Source organism: Musa acuminata, chromosome BXJ3-5, assembly GCF_036884655.1.
Source record: "Musa acuminata AAA Group cultivar baxijiao chromosome BXJ3-5, Cavendish_Baxijiao_AAA, whole genome shotgun sequence".
Classification (NCBI taxonomy): domain Eukaryota; kingdom Viridiplantae; phylum Streptophyta; class Magnoliopsida; order Zingiberales; family Musaceae; genus Musa; species Musa acuminata.
The window spans coordinates 6159188-6181659 of record NC_088353.1 but is presented as its reverse complement, the minus strand read 5'-3'; the positions used below and the strand labels follow the sequence as shown (position 1 = coordinate 6181659).

At 37.2% G+C, this 22472-nt stretch overlaps 1 protein-coding gene across 2 annotated transcripts; it reads right to left on the bottom strand.

Moving 5' to 3' along the window:
• Positions 1-101: 101 nt before the first annotated feature.
• Positions 102-22351, bottom strand: LOC135638108 (uncharacterized). Of its 2 annotated transcripts, none has more exons than XM_065151067.1 (14): positions 21189-22351; positions 20877-21019; positions 18914-19083; positions 18673-18819; positions 18305-18356; positions 15814-15988; positions 13179-13261; positions 11261-11467; positions 8915-9031; positions 7382-7529; positions 6004-6111; positions 1251-1316; positions 878-1146; positions 102-431 (listed from the first exon to the last, which is right to left on the bottom strand). In XM_065151067.1, the coding sequence occupies exons 1-14, from the start codon at positions 21256-21258 to the stop codon at positions 348-350; spliced, it is 1839 nt and encodes a 612-aa protein (XP_065007139.1). In that variant the 5' UTR covers positions 21259-22351; the 3' UTR covers positions 102-347. The 2 variants fall into 2 exon arrangements, with proteins under 2 accessions (XP_065007139.1, XP_065007140.1); XM_065151068.1 differs by having other exon boundaries at positions 102-428.
• Positions 22352-22472: the final 121 nt, after the last annotated feature.

Below are 22472 nucleotides of genomic sequence, written 5' to 3'. Positions count from 1 at the left end.
GAGCAGCTCTTCAGCGTTTGCAGCATGATGGAACCCCACAAGGAAAATAGAATTGCAGTAGGATAAAATTCTTACTCGGAGGGCCAGTAAATGCAGCGGGATAACATAAACAATATGCATTCCTTCGTGCTCAGCATAATCAAGTAATTCATCCCAAGAGCATAACATACAAGCACTGCAACTTCCTTTTGTTTAAGCATGATCTTATAGTGGTGACTCTCCGTGTCGTAACTGCTCGTAGAAATACAGAATGGGAAGATAGGATGCGAAATCAATCAGGTGCCCACATAATACTTTTAGCCCATTAGCTACAGTACATGACATGATAACAAACTATTAGCCATGGATCACCCAAGCTGTCCTTCAACCTGTGAGGCCAGCTTTTCCACATCCATCCACCAACTGCAATCTACAACATTTTCCTCGTTCTGCTGAGTAGTACACAATAAAAAAGAACACAATATAAGGACCACGAGTTGCAACCATGTGCTTCACATCACAAAAATTATAGCAAGAAATCAGAAACGATGATATCCCAAAATACTGATAGTACCTTTGAAATTTTAATCAACCCATGTTTCCTAATGCACTAAAAAAGTCTAACTGATATCATCGTTACTGATAAGTAGTTGCATACTATACTGTAGTTCATTTTTCTTTTTTCTTTTTGGTAAGTCTATACTGTAGTTCATTAGTACAGTACATGGAGGCAAGGAAAGTGCACTCGGCTAAGAGAATTCTACATCATTGCATAACAAGTTCATGCAGAAAAAGAACTAATATATCATAAGGACTTTAATTGTTAGATGCCATGTTCATATATTATAAAAGGAAATGCAGATATATAAAAAAGCAACCGAAAATAACATATACTGACCAATATTTTAAATTCGGGTGCATTTTTCATATTCTCAATGCGATCTGCATATGTCATGGCTTCCTGCCACCAGCTGCTTTCCATGTTGCAGCTATCAGTAACCAACTCATCACCATCACATGAATAATGTTCCATGTGACTTCCATCAAGTTCAAGACCGAAATTGGTGTCCAAATCTTCCCTATAATTTATTCTCTGAGTAGAATCGAACAGTAAAATATCACTGGGGATCACATCATGTGGTAATGGCCGCAAAGGACACCGGTAACCTGATATAATTAATTCATTCCGCAATGTAAAGTGACCTGTTTAATAGATCTATGCAAGTTCTAAAATATAATGAACAATCACCATAATGTGAAATGCACCATACCTTTACAATCAGGGTCATAACACTTCTGGTAATAAATAGCTCTATGGAGATCAGCGATATACATAACTGAACCGAAAAGAACAACAGTTGTGGTAACTAATATCCGCAACTAGTTTATAAATAAAATTAAAAAAAATGCATTAAGTGGTATCTTAAGCCTTCAAAAACCTTATCACACATGCACATAACCAAACAACAAGAGCAATGATAACAAACCATAATAACTTAACTATTTAGAATCGACTACCTTTTCGTCACACTACATATACTAACCACCAAATTTTAATGCTATTATCCCTAAATCTCTTCACCTCTACAATATTGTCCTTATGGCCTTTATCTACAATAATACCTGCATTATTTATATTATTGTTTCCTATATAACAAATTTGTAATCCAATATTACCGATCTTGTAATTTACAATAATCCAATATCACATTTTAGAGCCAAGGGGCCCATACAAGGATAGGAGGAGCATCCCTTTGTTTTACGCCATCCCACAACCAACAATATTGCAGAAAGACATTGAACAATAGCAGAACCATCCTCTGTTCAGTTGGAAATAATGTTCCATTCTTTAATTGGAAACATGTTATGACATTTTAAATCATATTTACAAGATAAAATCAGCAAAATTATAGACAGATGTGGGCTTCCAAATTTGTGGCATATTTATGCCTCATTAGAACCATTCGTAAGGATGTGATGTGTTTCATATTGTTGATGTAGCAGGTTATATACATATGGGCCTCATTTAAAAGTCAATCAGAAGAATACAAATTCCTTTTGTAAGAAAGTCTTGAGTTTCTTTAAGTCAGGTGACATTCCATATTTCTGATAACTTATAAATTGCACTTTCTAAGATATAGAATTATCGTGACCAACTATGAAGGCCTTATGGAATTCCACTAAACACTATAATCCTTCCTAAAAGAAGGTTCTCTTAATGTTTAAAATTAGATTTGATTGCAAGGTATACTAACTCTTTAACTATGTTAATAACCCGATAGCCATGTAGCTGCTAGTGATTACAAAATCATTATCATTATAGGTTATAGCAATGTTGGACCTTTAATATACAATGATGGGCTAATTACATATTACCCCCCATAGTTAGACTATTTTAACATCCCAGTCCCTAGACTAAAAAAATTTACATTAGAATCATATAGTTATGAAAGTGAAACATCTAACTCCATTTACCCTAACACCATCAGTTTTACTGACAAAAACACAAAAACGATAGGCAAAAAAGTAATTTCAATGTCCCAATTACGTTTCCAATGGTGGCGAATGATGACGCCGATGGGGGCCGCAGATAACTGTTGTGGATAAAGGAGAGCGACGACGAGAGTTGAGGCAAAGGGAGAGAAGAGAACGACGCAAATGCTGACGCTCTACATCGGCACCGCTCGGCATTTGCGTTGGCGACTCAGGCGATTCGCAATGCGACGATAGTGAGTCATCGGAGTGTTGTCCAATTGCCCGTTTCCGCTATCGCATCCTACTCCCAATGCTTGATGGCGAACCACAACACGACAACGAGGGCCACCCGTAGTGGTAGGGCCGCGATCGTTTCCTAGTACGGGCCAACCACGCGGGCCGCTACTTCCACGCATTGTCATCCACTCCGCAACCCCATCCTTCGGATCTAGCCTAGCAGGACGGACTCCACCCTCTCCTTAACCACCCCGCACCACCGCTTCGTGACCATCCGTCGAAGATCTGCGAGCTTCTTCGCCCATGGCGCCACCATGGACTCGGATGTGGAGAGGTAAGAGCTAGATGATGATGAGGCCATGAAGTACGAAGGGGAGGCAGTAGGATCGAGATCGCAGGAAGCATATATGTCATGTGCCCAGGCTTGATAGGATAACTGGCCTATCAATTTCGTTTGGCCTAAACCACTAGCCAAAATACTCAAGTGAAAATTGATAGTAGTATACTGATCAGACCCTTATAAGATAATCTTAGTCTTGCCCACTTTCGATATGGGATTAATCGGGGGTATTATAATCTCCCCCACTCAAGGGCTTGACGTCCTCGTCAAGGCCTAGCATAGTCCAGATCAAACCATAACATGATGCATGTGAGGCGTATCCCAATAGTGGCTCTATGTCGTGACGAGTCCTCTGGCTCCATCCACAGGTAACCCTTTTCTACTCGAGAAACCCTCTCACTATGCCTAAATACTAGGTCGACCCTGATATCAAATGTCACGACCTGGGGTTACTAGGATAACTGGCCTATCAACTTCGTTTGGCCCAAACTACTGGCCAAAATACTTAGGCTGAAGTTGATAATAATACACTCATCAGACCCTTAAAAGTTAATTTTAGTCTTGGCTATTTTCGATGTAGGACTAATCGATCAAGCCCTAACATGGTGCATGTGAGGCATAGCCTAATGGTGGCTCCATGCCATGACGAGTCCTCTGACTTCATCCACGAGTAGCCCTTTCCTACTCGAGCCCTCTCACCATGCCCAAATACTAGGTCGATTATGATACCAATATCATAACCCAAGCCTGATAAGCTAATTGGTCTATCGACTTTGTTTAAATTAAACCACTGGTCAAAATGCTTAAGGTGAAGTTGATAGTAATACACTCATCAGACCCTTGTATGCTAATCTTAGTCTTACCTAATTTCGATGTAGGATTAATCAGGGGTGTTACAGCAAAGGGGGCGAACCCGCAGCGGACCTGTGCCGGAGATGCCACAACCAACGTCGAGGGAGTAGCAAGTGGCCCAGGTGACCTGGCAGACGTGGCGAGCCACGAGGAAGTTGGCGCCATGAACGGACACGTCGTAGGCCCAACAAAGGAAGGATGCATCGGGCTCATAATAGATTGTCGCTCTGCATCTGCGTCGACGCCAATGCAGAGCAACGCTGCTCTGTGTCGTCCTTTTCCTCCTCTCCCTTTACCTACAATCACTCACAAAAAGATGTTAAAATTACCTTTTTACCCAATATTTTCGTACTTCCATCAGTAAAACCAATAGTGTTACGATAAATGGAGCTAGATGTTTCACTTTCATAACTATAGGGATTCTAATGTAAATTTTTTAAGTCTAGAGACCGAAATACTAAAGAGGACTAACTACATGGGGTAATCTATAATTAGTCGTACGATGATTGCTCTGTTACTAAATCTAATGATGTCCTCTAATACCAAGATGACATAGTATAAAAGCATAGACGGGCAAAGAAAATAATTTTTTTTCTAGAATTTAATATTTTATATTTTATAGTAGAAAAGTAAAAAAATTAGATATAATAAAAGAATAAAAGGATAAGAGTAAGACTCACTCAAGCTCAATGATTAACTTCCAAGATGAAAACCTCAATCTCTATAAATGTCATATATGAGATGGAATCACACCATCATAAAAAAAAAATATAGACCCACTTCAATCACATGTGAGGAAAAAATTGAGTCATTCAACTATCTTCTGATCATACAAGAACTTACAATTCCTTACCCATTTCTATAGACTCCATTTACACAAAGAAAACAAATAAAATAAAATAATAAACAAATACAACTAAGGAAATTACATCCCATATATGAAAGCACATGAATCATTCTTCTTTCCTCCTTCGAAAAATGAATTTTTATGGTTGTTTTAGCAAATAACCTTCGTAGTTGATAGGATTTTTTATTACTGGACTTCCTTTTTAATAGAATCTTATCACCTTCTCTTTTCTATTTGGCTTCTATTTTTCTTCTCTTTGGACAATATTGGTAATGAATGTAAGCTCATATAAGGTACTAGCATATGAAAACTATAAAACTTGCAAAAGACACCCTAAACTAATAAAGAATATTCAAGACAAAAATAAATCAAAATGATCCTGCATCAAGACTTCTTCCAAGTTGATTCAATGCTTGAAATTGTATGGTAATAATTGTGGAGTGCAGTAATACAGTAGCCTGGCTCCTAATATTTTGTATCTACCAAAGTAAATTTATGATATGATACTATGTCCAGAATTTCTAAACTAATTTGTTAGTAAAAAGGGAATGATGTTAAGTCATAATATTACATTCGCATTGGAGTAAATTCATTTATAAGAATTGGAAACGATGAAACAAGGACGATCTTTGAGTATTTTAATGAACAAAAAACAAAAGTAATCTTGAAAGAATTAGGATAATGCTTTGTGAAATTAAACTATCCATGTACCTATTGAATTTGTGAAATGACAAGAATTACCATTTTATTACCAACTTAAGTTCTTGTAAAAGCAATTTCAGATATACTTGTCCAATACAACTTGAAAGCATGAACAGAAACCAAACACTAATAAGTGTCACATAAACAAATTCATTTTTTATAGAATGCATCCATTAATGCTTCTACCACAATTTTAGAGCTAAAAATTCGCTGTCCTAGGGAAACACAAGGTATCTGACATCCTTAGGCACGGAAATCAGTAAGAAAACGTACTTAGAGCACAAGATTCCCACTAATGAGGGTATAGGGAGTGCCAATGTAACCAGTATGTTCAAGAAATCAAAGATGAAATATTCTTAGATTAGAAGCCCAAAGATGCAATTCAAGGTTTGTACTGCTTTGGTGGTATCATCACCTGGGAAGACTATTAAAAAAAACACATTCACATGAATGTTAATCTTTGAGAAAAACTAAGAAAAGAAGAAACAGAATAAATCAAAGGCTCACTCGAGCTATTAGTATATGTAAAGCAACGCTACAGAAATTAGTCTATATGAGTCCAAAAGACTACCATGATTGCTTTTGTGTTCTCTACCAATCCGCTCACAGTATCTATTTCTCAACATACTGTAAACAATTAAGCCATGTGCTGAAAACCAATACCAACTTCGTATTTTACCTACAATCACACAAATGATCAACATAAGCCAGTTCAAAATAAATCAAAAAGTGCAATCAGACAAAAAGTGCAATCACACAAACTTGTAACAGTAAATCAATTACAAGTAAGCAAAACATAACCCAAAAAATTTGAACATATGAAAAAATCACTGCACCAGTTTAATTCTACAGGAAAAAAATAAGTCAATTTTTTCAAAGATTTTAAAGACTATTTATGCCAATTTCAAAGAACTCTTCACACAGAAAAAAGATCAATATGCAAGGTAGAAAATGAGTTGCAATCCTAAACTCATATAAACAGTGTGCCAAAATTTGTTATACGCTAAACTCGAGGTGTACAAAGGAATGACCCTGTTGCCTCAGTGCAGTGCTTATAAGATTGCTAATATGTTTAGGAACCAAAGATACTTCCAACATCTCCTGATCTATGAATCTTGAACATACAAATGCATCGCATTGCAAGCATTAAATTCACACATTTTATTCAAAGAACATGGATGTATCAAATAAATCTCATTTTTATCATAAATGTCTTTGATATTACAAGCAAGGTTCACCATACCATAGCGTCCCATCCGACAAGGGCGGCACATACCTGCCCAACAAGGGATCGGTATGGGCAGTACATACCGATCTGTTGGTACACCCCAATCATACCATGTGTCGATACATCGGCACATATCGTATCGATGGCCTGTTAGTATACCGGTAAGGCAAACCATGGCTACAAGTATGAACACTTGCAAGTCATTGCTCTCCAAATGAAATGCATTACTCGAGAAACTCAAATTGGTAAATAATTTTCACAGTACAAAATTCAGTTAGGATTTAAGTATCACATATGGCATCCATGTTAGTTTGTCGGTAGCATGATATTTGTGCCATGTCAGACCAAGCCATGCTGAACAATGCTGGTATATATAGGTTTTGTAAACAGTAAACATATAGAAAAAATTTCAACAGAATTTATGTTACAAGCAGATAAAAGAAGCAAGCAGTGGCACCTTGCCTGGTGACTTTTTCAATTAGAAAGAATAGTGTTGCCCGAGTTGATACAGAATGGGCCCTGGAAAGCTACCAGCATAGCACATAACATGTGATAATGAGACAGAACAGTTGCTAAATCGAGGTGTAATACCAATGCTCAATGTTAAGCATAGTACATAACATGTGGTCGTGAGACAGACAAGTGAAAATTCCAGGTGTACTACCAATGTTCAATGTTATCTACAAGAAATATAATCAAGAACACAGAAAGAAAGAACTACCTAAAACATTTCCTGAAGATGCTATGAATTCCACAAAAGCATCTAAAGCTGGAAATGGTGATTTTCCAGAGGAGTAAGTGGTTGGGAAATCACTCCTATAAGCATTCAGTGCAGTGTGCTGCAGAGCATCCGAAGTTTGTTGTTGAACCTGATTTACGAACAAAAGAATAAAGAGTAAAGAACAATGTCCTTAAAATAAAAATAATAGTATTTCAATATTGACTGATAGAGATGCCGGTTTCAATACAGCATTCCACTATTTCAGTAACTCATGAAAAAAGGTTTTGCAAGACAAGAGTACCAATTAACATTTCTTGAGAAAGATGGTGTGAATCTATGAGCAAGCAACCCACATCTTTAAAATGCTACTACTGTCACCCTCAACAACATATCAAGGGCACTGAGGACATCATACCAAGTGACTAGCAATAACAAGTCACCAAGTGGACAACGTAACAAATGAAACAAGTTGATAGGTGGTCAAGGTAGCGAAAAAAAAATCATATATTTGATATCCATATAAATGAATATGTTTAGGAAAATAATTTAAAAGCCAATATATCTTTACTACAAAAACATAGTTTGCATTAACTTTTACAATATAAGCAAGAAGGCTTCAGCATATCACTATTCATGCCATAAAAGCATAGTAGATGCTCAATCAACTTGGCAGTTGGCACCACCAAATAATCAAGAATTCAATCATGTTGGCACCAGCCTGTTGCACTGTAACCCTCTACTAAGAAGTAGCACAAGTTCTTGCAAAATCATAATCGGAAAAACCTATCAGATGTTTTCATTTCATTATATAATTATGAGAGCCAAGTTGCAGCTACAGACCACCTTGGAATTTCATTACATAATTATTAGAGGATTAGAGAATTCAAAGCATTCATGGAATTCTTGAGAGCAATTAGTAGTTATTTATTACAACAATGGCTGTAACACATTTGTTCTCCGGTTACTAGTGTAAAAATCAAGGATCATGCAAAAGTGAATCGCTGCTTCAAGTTGGCAAAGAAGTTTATTATATCATATACAATGAAAATAACAAATTTGTTCTCAAGTTAGTAGCATAGAATCAAAAACTCTAGTCTAAAGGTAACTAGTTACTTAATAGTCAGAGCAAAGAAGTCTATTACATTTCTCAGATGTGCTTTCCACTGTTGTATATATCAATTTTACATGAAATTTACTGTTCATGATCAACTAAGAAGTGCACATGTACTTAGAGAATCCTACAATTGTGTAACCTTAATATGTCATATTTGTTATCTGCATTGGAAGTAGTTTACACGACATACTAAAATTCAATCAACTTATATTGGTAGCAAGTACCTAAATCCTTCAATTCAACCAAAACATTTATAGCATTAACAATTATTTTACCTACTCAAATATGTCTGACCATTTGAAGCATTTGTTGCCAGCATATGCTTCACATGACAAAACCAATATGAATTCTGATACAGACCAATAATTCAGCAAGAATGATACATAAATACAGAATATGGTACCCAAAAAAGAGACTACCTCAAAATCGAAGTACAAAGTTTTCTTGCAATCTATATCAATTTGACATTTTAGAAGTTTATTGCAATCACTGTCCATTCTGCAAATAAGTGATTCCATGAACACTTCCTGTTCAGTCTGCAACAATTGGAATAAATAATAAAAATTTATTAGAGTAGCAAGTTCAAATGTGAGTGAATCAAGAAAAGAGCATGAGTAAATAACCTACAAATTAGAGATTTTAAAACTATTGATACCTTTTGCATCCACAAGACAACGATAGGACTGTAAGCCAATGCAGCAATCATGTTTCTTTTAGTGAGTCTAGCTAAAACTCACATAAGTGTCATCATAGTGCATCATACTGTAGTCAATGATGCAGTAGGGAAAAGAAGCTTGTAGAGGCTGAGACTTTCTCTTTCCACATTCTTTTTTTATTAAGATTTTTTCTGGCGACACTCATGCACACTTAGGAATCAACAAGAAAAGAAAATTCAAAAAGGGATGTACTGGGTGCCTCATCACCCGGTTATACATCATTCCAACAATTCAAGGGCACTTATCCTCCAACTTGAACACTAAAAAAACACAGTAATAGTATGGTGGTCAAAACTAAATAAACCAATTGAAGAAAGAAACACTGAGCATCTACCTCTTGTGTTAGTGTGTCATGTTAATGGTCAATAAACCAATTAGTCATTCATGAAGAGGTCTTGCAGAACTAGGTCATATACTTACAAGCATGAAGAAATTATCAGCATATGGTATTTGTACTCTCCTGAATCTTGACATTGGAGAATGCAACAATCATTGCCTAGACAACAATCTTTTACTGTAACTCATTCCATAAGTTTGGTACCTTAAGTTATAGACCTTCTTGACAAACCGTCAAGATGGTTGAGTTACATGTCAATGATTTTATTACACAAACCAACATCATGATTAACATTACCAATTGAAGATATCATGATTCGCCTTACCGGTCCATACCAGTGTACTAACCCAGTTTTCGATACGATATGTACTGAGTCATACCGAACCGCACCAAGCTTACCAACACACGAGACATGAGGGCATACCAGTGTACTGCTCATACTAGTCCCCTATTACGTACCGCCCATATCGAGCGGTCCGCTATGGTACGACGAAACTTGGAAGATATTACAGTTTCAACCTCAACCACACACGAAGAAGAATAAATAAAGCATTGTGTGTGCCATCCAAGAATGAGAAATTGAACAATGATTTGCTTGTCATGCATGTAGCGCAAAAGTTAGAAAAAAGCAACAAGGAAGAAGTCATTAGTGTGGTTCTTAAAGTAAGAATATCGAACTCTTCAAACTCCAGGACTATTTTTCCATGCAGCTATTCAAGAAATGATTTAAAGATTTGTCTGATCCTATCCAGGATCACCAATAGCGACCTGAGATGCTACAAAAAATTGTATCTACAAATTCATAAACATTGCCAAACATGGCACATAAATTTATACAAGATAATCTAGCAAAATAGCATGTTAATTAACATAAATCATTTAGCAAGTAATGAACGTATACTACAAGATTGTATGTAATAATTAATGTATACTACAAGATTGTATGTAGTATTTAATATAGAATATTAAATATGATACATAGAAGGTGCACATCAAAAAATTATGAAATAGCACATATATGAAATTGAAAATGGATGTAATAATCATATCATCAAAAATTTTTACTAGTTAAAAAAAATCTATATTAATGGTTTCAAATTCTCAATTTATGTTTTACTATATAGTATAAATAGTCAATAATATGAAAAGTTAGGCTATATAATTAAAAAGTTTTGACATAATGCCATCCTCCAATTAGTACTTTCCAATCTAACATATGTGGCTCAATCCCTTGTTCTGTCACATCTCGTGCAAGCAAGTCCCACACTACCAGCTACCATCAAGATATGAAACTGGAAAAAATTAACATTGATGCATGATAGAGCCAAAGATTGTTATAGTCTTGACATTTAATAGTTTAATCATTTAATGATAAGCATGATAAGGAGTAGATATACATCACAAATGCAGTGCATGTTCATATTGTCCAGAAGGCATTTTTCCTTCTGTATCTTTCCATAATTGACACAGTTGTTGCAGGAGCATCTATAATAAATTAATTGAAGTCCTTCTAGTGATTTTTCATGTAATAATCAATTCTTTTCTAGTGAAAACATATCAGAAGGACAAGGAACTGGAAAAGGTAATTCCATAGACAACTCATAATAATAAGACAATAAAGATGTTGCAGGAGAGCTTAGATTACATTCAGCATTTCGCTTAACCAGAGAACAAAAATGTTAACTTCAACATTAAACAAGCAGGAAACTCACCATATCCTTACATTTGAAACGTCTGGTTGGCAAAAGAAATGAATTTTTCCCAGCCTTTGAAGAGAAAACTAGACGGAAACAACGATTTCGAGAATAGACAGCACTATCAAGGAAAAGCTGAAAATCAGAAGAGCTAGAATCTTTCCTGGCATACAGTTTGTCAAGTTGTGGATCACTTCCTCTTTGACTGGTAATGCGAGAACATACCTAATCAGCACAAGATTTCTCAACGGTTACCTAGATTTTGCATAAACAAAGTAAAAATATGTAGTACAAACATATGAGGTATGCTATTATAAAAGTGAAACAATAACTGTAAAATATCCTTCTGCATACACATTATAAAAGTGAAACACCAATCATAATCTGAACCCATAGAACTCCAGCCTAAATCTACTAATTTCATGGTAAGTTTGAGTCATGTTGATTAGTTCAGTCATCAATGGCCACTCTGATAAGTTACAAACAGATTTACTTCGAAGGTCTTAAGAAAACAGGGACCTTATATGACATGTAATTCAATTTAGGCACACCTTGGCAAAAGCAATTCTCCAATTTTCCAAAAGTAAAAAAGAACACAAAAATAGTGTTCTTTCAAATTCATGAAAATAAAACAACCTTGGTGATCTGCTAATACTTTCCTACATAACAATTAGAACAAAGTGCTCCAGTAATGAGATTTTTCTTTAAGAACTCAAAGCTGATAATAAAAACCTGACCAGGAAAGTACCAAATGGTATTGCTTGTTTATATTCCATCAAAAAAAGAAAAAAATATATTTTACTTATTTATAATCACAACATAAAAATAATCCATGTTATCCTTAACATGCTTATTTTTGTTAAAAAAAATTATATAATCTAAAGCACAACAATATTACAGATTATCCCCTATAGTTAGACCTTCTTAGCATCCCGGTCCCTAAACTTAAAAAATTTATACTAGAATCCCTATAGTTATGAAAGTGAAACATCTAACTCCATTTATTGTAACGTCGTCGATTTTATCGACAAAAACACAAAAATAAAGGGCAAAAATATAATTTTAACGTTTCAGTGGTGGCAAACGACAACGCAACCAGGGACCATCAAGTGGCTATTGTGATGAGGAGATTGACGACAAGAGGTGAGGGTCGCTCTACATCTGCGTCAATGCCGACGCAGTTACCAAGCAGCCCTTTCGCCGCTCTACATCTGTGTCGAAGCCGATGCAAATGTCGAGCGGCCATTTCGCCACTCTGCATCTGCATCGACATTGACGCAGTTGCCGAGCGGCGAATGGGCCACCCATGCAGATGTCGAGCAGCCCTATCATCGCTCAGCAACTGCGTTGGCATCGACACAAATGCAAAGCGGCTCTCATCTCTCACCGCCGCTCTTCTCATCCACAACAGCTACTCGAGTGGTCATTTCGCCGCTCTGCATCTGCCTCAGCGTTGATGCAGTTGTCGAGCGACGAAAGGACTATCGATGCAGATGCAAAGCAACCCTCACCTCTCGTCGCCACTCTCCCCACCCACAACAACCACCCGCAGCCCTCAGCGACACCATCGTACGCCACCACCGACATCGTCCGCCACCACCAACTAAAACATTAAAATTACCTTTTTGCCTTTTATTTTCGTATTTTCATCGATAAAACCGACGACATTAGGATAAATGGAGCTAGATGTTTCACTTTCATAACTATAGGGATTCTAATGTAAATTTTTAAAGTCTAAGAATCGGGATGCTAAGGAGGTCTAACTACGGGGTGTAATATGTAATTAGCCTCAATTTTAGCATTCTGGTACTTGGGTCTCCAGTATCAATTGCCGATGCAAACAAGATGAGATTTCAATGTTAACAAGAATGCTATGTTAGAAAAGGATGAAAAACTAAGAAGTAACTTATAGTTTCTGTAAACAATCTTCAAGTACCTCCGAAACAAATGCACCAACATGTGAGTTGTCCTTGAATGCAACCTTTGGTATGCGAATAATCACATGGCGTGAAAACTTTTCTAGAAAAACAAAAAATTAGTTATGAAACAATGTAGTGCAGTTTAATGTAATGAGTTATGAACATCGTATTTAATTACAAACAAAAAAAACTCATTCACTATGAATCACATATCAATTTCCTTAATTCATGCATGTCCAAATGTGAAAGTAAGAAATGATCCCCCCAGGAAGGCACCTGAATAATCATTCAAATCATGATTTAGCATACCACCTGAAATGGTTCAAAACAGGTGGTATGTGCCAGTTCACCACCAATTGATCGGTATACAAACTAGCTTGTAAGTGGGAGTACCGAACGATATGCCTCTTGTATCACCTGTTATGGGCGAAACTCAACCATTACTGACCCCTATGGGTTGGTAATAGTCAGATTTTGATTGTACGAATTCTGATTGTACTGATCAACATTCTGGTCAAATAAGCTCCTAATGATCAATTTGATCATTGGACCCTGTTTTGGCCCTTTAAATCTTCCTCTCTTCCCCTCTTTCACTCACTCTCATTCTTACTCTTTCTCATACTCTCCCTTGTTTAATCTTCATAATGGGCGATTAGTAGAAATCATGCTCATGATTTGGATAAAAAAGAGATTGGAACTCAAGCTTTGATGGAAGTTGTCTCCAATGGAGGAGGGTATTTGGATTTTTGAATGTTTTATTTATCATTTCACATAATAATGACCAAGATTAAGTATGGTTAAGGGATTCTATTCATAATAACTTAGATAACATGGAATTTCATCCATATAACCAAGAATTTCATCCTTATACCTTAGATAACATAGAATTTCTAGGTTATCTGAGAAAACAGATAATTTTTCATCCTTATAACCAAGAATTTCTATTCATTTATGGCTTAGATACACTTTATTCTTATCCTAATATAATTTATATATGGAGAAAATGGGGGAAAAAATCCTAAAAGAGGGTTTTTATTTTGGTCTATTTTCGGCCCTTTTTTCATAACACTTGTACATATCAGTGCATCGACACACATCAAACCAGTATTGACCAATACATACCGGTCTGCCCAGCGACTAATACTATCAGTCAGCACAAGACTTCTGCAAGGGTTATCATTATTTATTATAATCATATAATAAGCCCAAAAATAGCATGTGCATCAAGTAACATAAAGGGACAAGGAGAACTTTAATGCTCCTGCAACACCTTAACACTATATGTTAATTTACATGGGTTTCTGTAAATTCTAGTAGTGATTAATAGTGCATAATGTGCTGTACATCAACATGTACCCTGCATCATGTTAAGTTAGCTCCATTGTTACATTATGCTCAAACAATCATTCTTCACAGTCAAAGAGAGAAAGCAAACATCATTACTTTTCATGTGTATTTTTCCATAGGGGGCATAATCTTTGAATAAGAAAGAAAATATCATTCTGTAGGAGCCATTTTTCAAGTGCATTAAAAACAAACTTGGTTACGAGCATAGTAAGCAGCACCCAAACAAATGATTTAGAAAACAAGCAAGCAAAGACTTCGATTTCATGATAGAGTAAGGATGAAACTTGACACTACTTACAGATTATGGAATTTTCTATTAGAACATGATTCAAAGACTACAGCAACCAACAGCAAAGAGGCAATTAACTCAAACATTAAGCTATGTCAGTGTTACACAAATGAAGATTATGAGATAAGAGCCCACAAAAAAAAGAAAAGAATAAGAACGTGTATGTTAATAACAAAGTAAAAGTAGCCACCACAATTAGTTAAGGATAAAAAAGAGGTAGAACAGCAACAGATCAGTTTACAATGGTCTGGAAACAATCAAAGGAACATTTTGTGCACAAGTACAGAGAGGAGTTTGTTCAAGTGTTACAAGATGAAGAGGAAGATTAGAAATTAAATGGTTAAAAACATTGGGGAAGTTTATGATGTCTTATAAGAGGATGTCAGATTTAATAAAGCTAAACGAATCAGTTAAGCCAACTTAAATAGCTTAAGTTAAGATGATTCTAAGTGCACCTAAAACAACCAATTTAAAGTAAAATTTCTACCAAGAATTGCAAGTAGTTCTAAGCTCCATCTTTTTGGTCAGAAAAACGTAGAATCAAAAAATGCGCAGAAAGTAAAAAACAATTGGAGTTGGTGTTATGTTGAATAAATGGAAAGTCAAGTACACTAAATTCGTATCACTACTTTAGTAAAACTTCTATCATTGTAAGTACTATATTAGCCACTGATAAACTTGATCTAGGAAATTTTTATATGACAATTCAAGAGCTCCACTTAAATGATATCACAATCAACCATAGAAGTAATGCATTAAAAACAATATTTAAAGAAAAAACAACCACTGAATGCATAAAACAAAGACAAATCAATATGCAATTGTATACTTTATGTAATGCCAGAACTTTAGTTTAACTAGTTGGTTGCTAATGGGTAAAAGCGTTCAGAAAAATGAAGCAACAGGTGAAAATTGCTACCTCAATAAAAACATGATGCTTGCAAACACATAGGACAAAATAGGACCCAGAAAATAAATTACTGTCATAATGTAGGAGATTGACCCAAAGAGCATACTTGTGGTAGATGAATCAAGCTCTATAATCCACCCATCATTTGCTTCAATTGCATATTTGTCAAATAAGATGTCGAAAGTCACAGACATCAAGATGTCAACCATGTCATCTACATTTTTGTCAGCATTGACTGTCTTATCAAATTCCAGATCAAAATATAAGTGGCAAGGCAAACCCTGTCAAATAAACTTGCGAAACATAATGTTAATTCCAAATCATCTTATTTAATAATTTATTAAATGTTTAAACAAGATGATGCAATTGCAGCAAAAGAAACAAGTATCAATAACAATCAAAATAGAAAGAGATGTGGCAGGCAGGCTGGCTATTGCTAGATAGCTCTTACACAGGTAAATAGGGTGTGACTCACCTATTCAAATCAGAAAGAGATGTGGCAGGCAGACTGGCTATTGCTAGATAGCTCTACACATGTAAATAAGGTGTGACTCACTTATTCAAATCCAGATGGTTGGTGACTCACCAAGTTGGTGGACACCACCTGTCTGAGTCATGCGCCCTGTTCATAAGGTGCTTCATGACATTAGCAAAAACACATGCAATCTGCTCACTTTCTGAGCACGAAAATCCCAAACTCTACTTGCACTCAAACCCAGAAATCCCCATCAAGACAAATGTGTACCCTACATCCATCAATTTGTTCCCTGATAAAAACGGCCTAATTGCACTACAGATATAGTCATGCAATTCTCTTTGAAACTACCATGTCAGTTTCTCCTTGTTATAATTTACTATCAGCCATGCCAAGAGAACAGGTCCGTGAGATGATGCAATACATTTCCCACTGGTGTGAGATGCAAATTTGTGTCATAACAATGAGTATTACAGTAGATACTTGCAATGGAGTACACTTAATATATAATACATCCACTATAAAAGATAAATTCTTATTTAATTTTACACATATTGATGGTAATTAAAAGGCCTCTTTCCCATTTGTGTATGATTAGAAAACAAAATGTGGTACACACATCAAATATGGACTGTACTTCTAAACAAGCACCGCATACTTCAGTTGTGCTTACATAAGTGATAACAAAATAATTCTCCTTGACTACAAATGTTAAAAGAATAAAGCATCACAGGTGAATCTAGCAAGTAAAGCCAAGATCCATAAAGCAACAGAAAAATCATGAATCTTTCACGTCCTAACACCTTGAAACATGGATCAGCTCTCAAAATTATTAGTTTCAAGAAGATGACCCTCTGGAAATGCAAATGCAACTCAAAGATGTTCAGGGTTGCTACAGACAATGTCTTATATAAACCAGTGATTGAAAGAGGCGCTCGGGCGCTCGCCTAGGCGCTCGGGCGAGGCGAGGCGAGGCCCGAGCGCCTCGCTAATGTCCCAGGCGGCACGCTTCAAACAGGCGACGCCTGGGCGCTCGCCCGAGCCCAGGCGCTGGGCGCTTCGGGCGAGCGCCTGGGTAAACCAAGTGACCGAACCAGGATTTTAGGTCTGGTTCGGTCCTAGTTCGGTTGTTAGTTGGTTCAATCGAACCAACTAAACCGATATAACCCTTACCCAACCCTAACCCGCTGCCGCTGCCGCTCCCAATCTCGCTGCTCGTCGCTCCTACTCCCGCTACTCGTCGCTGTCGCTGCTCGCGCCTCCCGCGAGCCTTCCCTCTACTCGCGACTCCCGCTGCTCGCGCCTCCCGCGAGCCTTCCCTCTGCTCGCGACTCCCGCGAGCCCTCCCGCTGCTCGCGCCTCCCGCTCCCTTTCCCTTTCCCGCCGTTGCCGCCGCTCGCCACTGCTTCCCGCCGCTCTTAGATTTTCTTAATTTAATAGCATATTTTTATTTAAAATTTTAAATAATTATATTTATTAATTATATTATATATTTTTATATTTTAGCGCCTCGCTTCGCTCGGGCAAGCGCCTAGCGCCTCGGGCGTTTTTGGACCTTGGCGCCTAGCGCTTTTTAAATCACTGATATAAACATACAATGCAAGAACATGAATCATATGATTACCATTTATTTTTCAGCAGACCTGCTACTAATCCTGTGACTCCAGGTGTCGAAAGAAGAACAGAACAGAATATCTTCAAATTTGAAAAAGTATAAGTGACCCACATACATCAGTATGATACATTAATTCATGTTGGACTTTGTCAGGAACTTCTCTGTGGCCAAAAGGCAAATGGGAATAGAACTGATATGTTAATTCCATTTGAAAAAAGAAAGCATCAGAAAGAACTGATCTTTCTTTTACTTGTTGAATATCTGTTTGATCAACTATTTCAATAGAATTCTAACTGGAACAAAAAAAACTATTAACCAAGCATCATTTTATATTAGTCTCTTTTTGTTTTTACATCTCAGTTAGCACTGGTTTCTAGCAGGACACCAGCTCATTCAGTGTAAAAAAGTGACTTAAGGTAGGTCACTCTAACTATAAAAATAAAAAGGACTTGTATCATGCATGTCAGTTTTATTCTTCTCATAAAAAACTGTAAGATTAACTATCACCTCTTTAATGACTTCATAGTGATGGCGTAACTTTGGGTCCATACATCTATACCTGCAACAGAAAAGGTAACTTTCAGCATTCAACAGAAACTGAATCAGATATTGTCAATTGTGAAGGAAACAAAATAACCTGAGTACTCTACCTATCAAAATGTTATGTTATTGTTCTATAAAATATCCTGATCTGTTCCTTTTTGAGATCCTTTTACTAATGACTCTTTCTTTTCTTACATTTGTATTTGTCAACCAAAACAATTTTGCAGAATGGTTGCATAAAGAAACAAAGAACTCACAATCACTTCTATTCATTTACTGAAAAAGAAACAAGGAAACCATTAGTATAAAGAACAGTTGGAATAACATGTGACCTTCTCCAGAACTCACTGTATGTAGAGACAAGGAACCTTCTCTGACCACTCAAGTGATCTTGATAACTAAAAAGTTTAGCTTGTGCATGTGCTTTTAAGAATCTGATTGCTTCCTCTTGCCTTGGAAAAGTAGTCCATAATTCTTCCCTATATTCATAAAAATAGCCTAAAATCAGACAAAGAATAACATTTCTTACAATCAAAAGCTTAACATCTGAATATTGTTACCACAATTGAGTACCTTACTATCAAATCATTATCTTCCTTAAGATCAATACGAATTTCATGCAACAATCGCAACAATCGTGATGGTCTTTTAATTGGAGCACCATGTGGGGAACCATAAAAGACAATAGGAGAGATCTGCTTTCCACTTTTCAGTTTAATTGCTACAGATGTACATGCACCAAGCTGAAAAGATAAATGACAGCACTTATAACTGAGATTTTTATACTTAAAGCACCAACACAGTATAAAATTCATGGAATCAGAAGAAAGCTAAACAATTTTTGTATAAATAAAGGCATTGCTCTGCGTAGCCATGCAATGAGTTGCAATATTGACAAGCTTTTGTTACCAAAAACATGCACATGTTCAATAAAGATCCAAATACTAGCTACAAAGTGTAATATGATTATTGCTTAAAGGAACATCTTCCTCTGTATAATAGCTACTAGCAAGCACAACTGATCACTATATTACATGTTGCAACTACTGGAAGTCATGATCATTAATCTTCGGATCAGATCCTCAAATAGACTCATTTGATTCACATTAGAAGATGAACTTTGCTAGAGTCCTTCCATAAGTTTAGCATCCATATGTTTTACCGTGGGAAGATAAATATATGCACTTTTAAAGATATTACTATTTCTGGATAACCTTAACCTTCAATTAATTTATCATTTTATCGGCTGTTACTCCCCCAACATAGCAACTCAGTCACCAAATGGTCTCCACCACGCGTAGGAAGCGCTCCAACACCTCCCCCGACCTGTTCGCGGTCGCGCTCGCCCTCTGCCCCAATGGTCTCCTACACGACGGCAACAACGTGGACAAGCTCTGGTTAGTGTCTGACGTCGTGCCATAGAGGGAATGTCCACAAAGGGTTGTCGAAGCTCCTGCCGCTTCCCTCACTGTCGGAACTGACACGACAAGAGGTGGTGTTGAAACTAATGCAGCAAATGAGGGAGCGGCAGGAGCTCCGGCGACCCTTTGTGATGTAGTGTCGGGCACTATCCAGAGCTCGTCCACATCGTCGCCGTTGTGCGGGAGGCCATTGGAGTAGAGGGCAAGCGCAACCGCGAACCGGTCAGGGGAGGCGGCGAAGTGCTTCTTGCGTGTGGTGGAGAGTTCCGAGTGAGAGCGAACGAGGGAATAGAGGGGGAGGAGGGAGTGGGCAGAGGCATCCTCAACTACGACGATGTGAGAGCGGGATTAGGGATTCCAGGGCACTGCTCCCTGGAGAATGGGATGGCGGAGGAGCGAAGGGATGGGGAGTGGCTACCACCATCTGCGTCAATGCAGACGCGGAGCAACATAGGGCAAGTGGCGATGAGGTCGGCGATGCGCTTCTCGTGGAGGCGGGTGGTGTCACGATGAGAGCGAACCTTATCATCGTCGAAAGCGATTAGGCAACCGCGATAGCGTTGATGCTAGCAACGCCGTTGTCCACTGCCACTGAATGTTAAAACTATCTTTTTGCCCTTTGTTTTCATGTTTTCAACGATAAAACTAACGTCATTAAGGTAAATGGACCTAAATATTTCACTTTCGTAACTATAGGGATGCCAATGTAACTTTTAAAATGTAAGAATCGGAATGCTAAAAGTAGCTAACCTCAGGGGATAATCTGTAATTAGCCCTGATATGTTGCATACACATCAACATAAACACATCTTTAATAAAGTTGACATCTTGATCAAGGTAGACTTCAGACTCCACAAGGCACATCTGACCATTAGCTATATAAACAATGCAGTGTCGACAACCATGTTGCATATACATGATCAAGAAAATTGACATTTTCCCTTGGCGAAAATATAAACAGTATATATTATCAGTGCACCATCTTTCCTGAACAAAAAGACTTTCACTTACTCTTACAGTACAAGAACCAAAAGAAATACCCAATAAGAGATTATTTTAGATAGATAGATAGAAACATCATTTAAAAATATTAACTAGATAATACAGAGGCATACCTTCTCTTTCCCTGTTGAATCCTGCCCACATTGTTCAGACAAGCTCGACGTAGCAATTCCAACAACCGTAGACGCCTTCCCTCTCACCAAGCCGGCTTTCTTGGATGTCTCCGGGTGCAGACGTCTTTCCTTGATCGCGGATTCTAACAATTGCCAGAGATCAAGAATCAAGAGCCCTTAAAATCGGGGTTCATCCAAAAGAACCAAAGAAGATTGGTTCCTATCCGAAAGAATCAAAGAAGAATGGCCAATAAAGGGTATTCCGCGAAGGAAAAGGGAGGGGGTGAGGAATTAGGGTTTGAGTGGAATCACCAGGAGTAGATATCCCGCACTTGAAGCAGGCGAAGAGCCGATCGACGTCATCCTTTGGATCGCAGGCCATCTAGTGCGCTAGCGACCCCTCCTCCGCACTCTCCCTGCCGATCTCTCTTCCCTTCCCTCTTCCGTAGGCGAGGGCGATACGCGTACAAACAAACGACGGGTCTGCAGCTCCTTTTTATTGAAGGAGCGAGCGCGGGAAAGGAAGTGGTCCGACGCGACCGATCTCAAGTTCGGATCCGCAGATACCGACTCAAATTGATAAGCCCATGGATCGGCCCATTATAAATTCCATAACTGGGCTGTGGTCCGTCGATTTCTGGCTCAGTATCACCGTCCATCAAGATCAAGGGTGCCTCGAGAGTGACACGTGCGTTTTCCACAATAATGACCATGTGGATATAGCATCCATTCTTTTATAAAAAATTTTAATTGGGAGATTACAATTTGTAACATTTTTTACTATTTACAATTCATCATAAATTTTTTTATTATTTTTAAAATTATCTTTGCAAATGGGCATAAATACCTCTACTTTTTACTCATCTCTCTCTTTGTTCTTGTTTTCCCTTTTCTTTTTTTTTCTCTTTAAATGATAATGATTAGTGATATCTACGATAATGATGAACAATGTCAATAACAATCAACTAGCAACACTCATAACAAACAAGGTCAGCGATGACAATATTGATAAAGAGCAGCGATGACAATATTGATAAAGAGCGATGATGATAAAGAGTGATATCGACAACAAGAATGAAATATGGTATTGTGAAAAAAAAAATATATATATATATATATATAGATAGAGGATGTTATCAACATCCTTACTATTGATAAGCTCTCCTTATATTGTTCTTCTCCTTATATTTTCCTAGGGATCAAACATCAATTATCCATTCAAATTGAGATGAAAAAAGTCATTCAATCCATTGTATCAAATGACATAAGAAGAGCAAATAATATCTCCATACATAATAAAAGTTAAGGATTTAAAATTTTATTTGATATATTTTGAAGGTATCAGCTGAGTTTAAATGATAAAGATCTTAATAGTTTATCACAAAAACCTATGCTCCAATTCCACATTGGTCATTTATCCTTTACCAAAAAAAAAAAAAGAGATCGAGGACCTAGCATGACTTACCACATCGTGTTCCATGTCGAACTTGCATCGTCTTAGTAATTCAATGTTTTTGTCGATGCATGGGCGGATTGTACGAGCCAGACCTTACCTAGGAACAATAAATCTTCCCTACCTACAGTAAATGCAGAGCT